General features: G+C 43.1%; 1 protein-coding gene across 1 annotated transcript in view; it reads right to left on the bottom strand.

Annotated features, from left to right (window-relative positions):
- INSIG2 (insulin induced gene 2) overlaps positions 1-3,896 on the bottom strand; it is a 7,345-nt gene extending 3,449 nt beyond the window's left edge. Inside the window, exons 1-2 of the mRNA XM_010139556.1 lie at positions 3,556-3,896; positions 529-653 (exon numbers count right to left, since the gene is read on the bottom strand). Coding sequence (XP_010137858.1) covers positions 529-653; positions 3,556-3,799 — 369 coding nt within the window. The 5' untranslated portion in view covers positions 3,800-3,896. The remainder of the gene's footprint in view (positions 1-528; positions 654-3,555) is intronic.
- Between the last annotated feature and the right edge of the window lie 3,451 nt (positions 3,897-7,347).

Consider the following 7,347-nt stretch of genomic DNA (forward strand, 5'->3'; position numbering starts at 1 on the left):
GCTGAATGACCACAGGGATGGTAACCACTCTCTCAGCATCAAGGCATCATTTGCAGAATGGGATAACAATGCTTACTTGCGTTGTGGATTACCTGGGTATTACGTGATACTAAAGTTTCTCCATTCTTTGCAAAGTGCATGCGCTTTACTGATGACCTAAAGTCAGGGCTTCAACCTTCTACTATGGTGTTGAAAGAACATCAACCCTTGCAATGTCTTGAAGAACTTTCCTGTAATACCTTCCACATCAATATTTCCCCACACTTAAATTATGCAAAGAAAATAAAGTCTGTAAGTAAGACAAAGCTCAACACTGAGACATTTCTAAAGAAAAGATTTTTCAGAATGAAGAGATGTGAGACTTATCACCTCCAACTCTGCTATGACAGTTTAACACATATTCTGCATCTCCCTTGCAAAAAGCCGGCAGGTTATATCCTTAACAACAATTCACTGTAACTGACTATGTGAGCTTTGTTTTAGTGGAAACCCATTTGTTATCGCCAATTTCATCAGAATATAGGATACAGCGCTGGCATGATTTATTCCCACAAAGACTGCTACACATCGCATTACACTGGACCATTCTCTCTTAAATTTATGTGGCTCTCCCAGATGTCTGTCCATGCATGGGTACAATAACCCAATCACGGCTGTGGAGACAGGAAAGAAAAAAGGCCCAGAAGTTAAAGCACTGGCAATATTTAACTAAAATAAAGACATTCTAGACTTTGATGATTATTGTCACTACTAAAACAGATCTTCTAAGGATAAATAGTACAAAACATGGATAATAGAAGAGAAGGAATTTCAAAGAATTTCATTATTAAAGAAGCCCTGTAAAACTTCAGCAGCATCTTCAACCACTGCAGCAGTAATCTGGCAGAAGTAGCAAAACAGAGACAATTTCAACTAGGGGTGGAGGCTGAAAGAGCTCTGCATCCTTCCAAAATCTGCAGCCTCAGACTGTAGTTTGAAAAGAGCAGTAATAGCTTGCAGGCTGGCTCTTTTGAAAATCCCACATACCAAACACGCATGTTCAAATAACTGCAAAACAAACCAACCACAGTAAGGGCAGAGCATGGTTTATAATATCAGGGTTTTGTGTCTTCCTTTGTTTTTGTTACAAGCAGATTTTGGCTGGATACTATTTTCCTCTTCTTCAATGCTACTATAAAGGCTCACACAGAAGAGGGAAAGCCAAGAGCCTATGGCAGTCGCTGAAGACAGAGAGCAAACAGGACTTTCAACCCCAGGGAACTGCTATGCTCTTTCAACATTTCTTCATAAACATATTCTCTACTGCAATTGCAGCTAGAAAGACTGTTACCAACACTGCTGAGGAGTAACACTGGTACTTAATTTTAACTGGTGCTGCAGGAGGGGAGCAGAGCCTGAGTCATCAGTAGGGAGTCCAGCGCCCTCAGTCTGGCACGCCATTGGAAGTCTGTGGTGGCAAATGCTCTTTATTCTGCCAGAGAGGAAACTGATCTCCAGGATTCAGGAAAATAAATCACCAGTAAAGGTGGAGAGGAAAAAAAACTCCCTGAGAAATTTTCTTGTCAAAGGCATTAGGCCAAACTGATGACTAATAACAGTGACAGAAGAAGGGACTTCTCTGAAAGCATCCTTGACCACCACTGGTTATAAATATGCAAAATCTCTTTATTTTGTACATAATAATAAACCATACTGCAGAGAAATATTCACAGAAATTCCAGGAAGGCTGTGCAAGGACCAACGGTAAGAAAACGAGTGAATTATCAGCATTCACCACTGAGGTTCCCTGTATGTATGCTAGCAGAGAAGATAAGGAAAGAAAACAGAGAAGACTCATAATGAAAGAAAAAGAACTTGAACACCTCAACAGGGTCACTCCTGCTGGGAAAAACCCATTCAGGCAGTAATATCTTTAGATCAGGAGGCTTAAAACCAAGCAGTGCAACTGCCTAGCAGACGACTGACTAAACTTTACACATCCAGTCTTTCCATCAAAATCAGCAACCCATCCGAGCCAGAAAGGCCCACAATTTTCTTATGAGACGATGGCAGGATCTAGCCTTCATGACTTCCCCATACGCAGCTGCAGACTTGTTCTCCTTGGGTCATCCAAGAACACCAAGGTGCAGCCTGACACCAACAGCTGACAGCGCAAACATTACAGTGAACAGAGCAAACCTTTTGCATTGCTGCTGCATGCTGGGATTCTGTCATTGCAACCCCCACTACTCTACACATAAAAGATCAAACTTTTACCTTATTTGTCAAGACAATCAGTTTATAGTATAGAAGAAAAATGCAGCAAATCAGGATACAAACCGAAAACTCATCAACAATCTCAGCCACACAACGGAAAGAGGACTAAGACCATTAGCAGATAAAGCAGGTATGTAACTGCCACCACAACATGCCAAATCCATTTCCACAGGAGAATAAAACTGACATACTCAGAGAGATACTTGGAGGGTTTCCTTTCACATCAAACTCCTCTACAAATTTTGGGGTGTAGTATTTCAATGAGGTAGCAAAAAGAAAGCAATTAGATGACCAGGAAAAAAACCCCAGACTTAAATATTATTATCACTATTATCATGACAGTGATGGCAGCTCAAAAGCTAGTTTATTGACTCATATTAGGACCCAGAAATGTGAGCTGCTCAATTGTATTAAAACTGACCTCTAGGAAGATACGACTTTTTCTGTAAAGGTTCGCTAAAGCAGAACTCTCCAGTACTGGCTGCTAAGAATATTCCCTGTGTAAAAGGTAAAACTGACCCACAGGAGCAGTGATCTTCAGAGCCAAGCAGAAAGCCAAATTTCATCAGGATTTTAACATGGAATATGCCTTGATACTTGAAGAAGAAAGAAGAGGAAAAGTGACACTCATCACTACCCACAGACATCTCACTTAAACTAGCTAAACGTGCAAAAGCCTCACTCCCTACGTGGTTGTGGGAGAAATGGAGCATGTGCACTGACCTGATGCACGGACCTAATCGAGATGCTCCGTTCTGCAACGTGCCTCTACAACTGCAAACTGCATGCCTGGCCTCAACTCCCTGAGACACAGACAGGTCTCCCAGCTTCACAGAGCTAAAGCGATTCCTTGAACTGGCATGAGGAACAATCGGAGAGCTGGACCACAAAAGGGAGGAGCATTACTCAGGGTGGTTTGCTGCGCTCAAAGCAAGCTACCATGCACTGCACAATCTGACACTTTCAGGGTATTTTCAAGGGCTGCCTGTAGTGCACACTCGTGTAATCCAACCTCAGGGTTACAAGCAGCACCACCTTCTAAGGTCTGTTAAAGCTGTACTCTAACCCAGCTGAAAAAGAAACAGTTAGGCTCTGCCAACAGTAAAACAAGTTAGCAGAGCAACAATTTCATTTCTACACACGGGGAGAGCAGGACGGTGAGAGCTCAAAAAGGGTAGCGATGCTGGAAGAGAAACTTCCATCTTCCACAGCTTTTACACAGTTTTTTGTAACTATATAACCATGTCTCCACCCTTTCACCTCCACGCCAGCCAGGCACACGTACACAACTCAACTTACCTGATGCTGTGCCACAGCAAGGTGGTACCCACCAAGCTGAGGAGAAGATGCTTGTGATCACATCAGGGGGGAAGAGAGTAACGTTTCTCTGGATCTGAAGCAAGTTTAATACTAATGCAAGAAATACGCCAATAAAAAACAGCACTATACCACGAATTACCAAATTCATGCCACGGCTGGTTACAGATGAAATGTATGGGCCACACTTTTTTGGTAAGGTTGGCATTGCATCATTTTCTGCCATGACTTCTTATGTTCCTAGAGACATCCGACCGGCTGTCTGTGGAGGATTCACTTGCACTCAGTATTTTGTCTCTCCTCAATTAGGAGATACCCAAACCCTGAAAAATAATTTAAAAAAAAGGGGTGAAAAATGCAGATATAAGAAACATTAAAAATATGACTGTTAAATAAATTGGAGATTGGTTTTAAAAAATACTACTATTATATTTTTCTGAATTTTCTGAGGAGGTAGTTAGTCATTTGAGAGCAGAACCAACCACAGCCACGAAAACATTTTACAAATAAACCAGGTTTTACAAACAGCTTTGTCTACTAGGAGGCAGAAGCGAAGGAAACGTGGGAAGGGGACATCTAGGAACGTGAAACCATAGAGAGGAGGTGAAGAAATGAAACCAGTATCAGATGGAAGAAAGGCTTGCTTTGCAGTAACAATAAACTGGTTTTCTCCCCTTCTTTAAGCAACAACTGGAGAGTATGTCATTCAGAAACAAGTAAACACTGCCCTTAATTTCAAGTCAGCCAGAGAGATTCACATATCTCTCCTCCTGAAGAGACACCAGAAAACATTTCTCAACTGGAAAGTAAAATCTGAGAAATATTTTACACGATGGAGCCAGAATTTCAGCAGTCCCACAGCACATCCATTGTTGTAACCCCAGATAAGGGCAGACAACTCAGCAAACCAGAGAAGAAATCTCAATACAGAGAAACGTTTACTGAAATAACACATGTTGGTGAGAGCTACCATACGGTACTACAAACGGTAGCTGTGATCAGGCACAAAAGAGCCCGAGAGCGAAGGGAAAAGGAGCTCCCCCGCCCATGCACCAGGTAGTGTCCTACATGAGTAACTCTGCCGGCACTACAGGAATGGCAGAGTTCCCATCCCAACCACTCTTTTTAAAAAGACCTGTCCATCAGGAGTCTTGTTATACACAGACTCAGTGCCACATTCGTGTATAACAATGATTCTGATCGACAGCTTAGCCATCTGGAACTTGAGGGAAAAAACCCCTGACATTGTTTTTAAATTTGAAACTGCCAGCTGGTGGCAGCTTTTGTTAACTCTTACTTATGGCCACACGGGCACAAGAGGAACCAAACCAGCGCACCCACCCCCCTTCCTGCTCGGCTTCTGCAGGCCCCCAGAAAGCTCACTGAAGGCACAGCAGCAGTGCAGAGGACGCAGCATTCACTTCTGTTGACTGAAGTTAAATATATCCAGGTAACTGTACAGAATATGTGGTGCCATTCTATGGCATCCTCCATCACTCAGAAAAAGTTCCAAGCGGCAAAACAAAAGAAAAAAATGTTCTGATCACATGTAACTTCCTGCCAGTGGTTCAGGGAGGCAGCAGAGTCCTCCAAAGAAGACAGTATCTCTTCTACACAGTCAATTCTCCATGTTATTTGTAATCATGAACACGTCTTGGGGGGAAAGAGGGCAACCACGGTGTCTGGCTTAAGTCTGCTTCCTGACTCACTCTGAACCGATGTCTCCATCAAGGCTGGCGCTGGCACTGCAACACATTTCCCTCAAGCAAAAAGGAGGTGCTCCAGAACTATTTTTTTCCCTCCTCCAGAAAACATGCCAGTGAAGCTTGGATAATACATTTAGCCTCCAGGAAAGAGAGCAGGGAGGCACAAACACCTCACAAATACATCACTGTTTCAGCTGCAAGTCTGCCCTGTTCCTGGGGGCTTTTCCCACCAGGTCATCAGGAATTCCCAGAACTTACATGAGTCTTTTCAGTACATGGCATTGGAGACTGTAGGTCCCAACTACAAACTCTGCAGGAATACTGTACCCACCGGGGGCTTTTTAACTGTTACATCCCTTCTCTGCTTTAGCTTTAGCCTAGGAAAACAAGCTGGACACTCGAGTCTCCACTTACTTCACCAACATCTCTTGGCTCTTCCTGAAGTCTGCACATCCTTTTTTTTTAAACCATGACCAGAGCTTTTGGATTGTCATCAAACATCACTACCACATCCTAATTTGTGCATCAAAGTCATCAATTAAAATACTGAGCGAGATCAATCCCAGCACCTGTCTTTGACAAAATCTATTAATCATTTCCCCGCAGCCATTACTTCCCCATTTTATACCATCTCTTGGAATCTCCCTCTAACGAGACTCCTGTAATTCCTCAAATAATCTCCAATTTAATCAAGAATCATCAACATGGCAATACTGATGTAAACCAATCAGATCTTGCTTCTTTTTTTCTAGAAATACTGATGATCTAACAAAAGTCCAATTTTATTCTGGCATAAACCAGTTTCAGAATTTAAAACCTGCATTTACTCAATTTCCATTTATTTAATATCTCATTTGGCAAATATATATTTAATTGTGAAGGTTTATCAAAATGTAACAAGACTTTGCTCTGCAAGGAAATTACTTACTGCTTTTATACAACTACTGCAGCTACAAGTCATTCAAGGCACCAGGAACAGATTTTTCCTATGAGATAAACAGCCTGACCTCAACAAGTGCACTTGGGTGGGCAGACACAGTGAATGTTTGTCACAAGTAATGCAAGGGCCCAAATTAGCATCATGCAGTAGCTTTTGTCCTGGTTTCTCACCCTACACATTGTTCCTATTTGTTTCATTCCAGTTTCCAAATTTTCTCAGCTCATTTCCTCTTAGACCTTCTGGTGTGCCTCAAACAGAGTCATGAGGGAGCGGAGCAAGGTGACCAACGCTCATCTAAAGGTTCTTCAGTGCCTTGGACAGTCTGGGTTCACAATGGTCAGGCATGGCAAAGGTCACCTTCCATGAAAAAGGAAATTAAGATCTCTAAAGAAGACATCGGCTCCTTTTTCTGGACAGGGAGACTAGCATGCCTGCAGACAGAGGAGACGATGTCTCTCGTAAGCCTTGAGTTCTACTGAGGGTTTCCACTCGTATGGGAATACTTCACATATTGAACCAACACTACCTCTAAGCCTTCATCTCTTGGGAATGCATATTCAAAAGCTGAAACACCACACTGAAAGCTACAGGCTTGGCACTGCCCCAAAGTCTCAGCTGTGCTTCCCCTCCTCGGTGGCACACAGCTTCAACTCAAGCTTTAATATACCACGTGAGAGCATTACATACGATTCGTAAGGCAACCACACAATGTCTGGCACTGCGCTAAAAGCTAACAACTAAATTACCGCCTGAGACATTTTCAAAACACTTAGTCACTTAACTGTCTTCTAATTAGAAGATGAGTCCTGCAAGATCTCCCCAGTGCTCTTTCATGCTCATGAAGAGCCTTCTGTTGTGTGCGATTCACAGCTTCTGACTCGATACGGACACATTAGGAACAGTGCAGTGTGATGGGGGCCAAGAGAGAAGATTTATTTAAGCAACACCATGCAGGAGACGGCAAAAGAGGTGGAATGACAAGAAACCATCTGTCTTCTGCGAGGTAACACCAAAAGCAAACCACCACCCCCTTCTCTGGGCACCAGAAGAGAGAGCTCTCCCGACAGGTCTGCTCCAGACCCCCGGGTCTGCGGAGCCCCACCTGCCCGGGCATCAAGCCGGTCGCTT

Source organism: Buceros rhinoceros, unplaced genomic scaffold, assembly GCF_000710305.1.
Source record: "Buceros rhinoceros silvestris isolate BGI_N320 unplaced genomic scaffold, ASM71030v1 scaffold36817, whole genome shotgun sequence".
In the NCBI taxonomy this organism is placed as follows: domain Eukaryota; kingdom Metazoa; phylum Chordata; class Aves; order Bucerotiformes; family Bucerotidae; genus Buceros; species Buceros rhinoceros.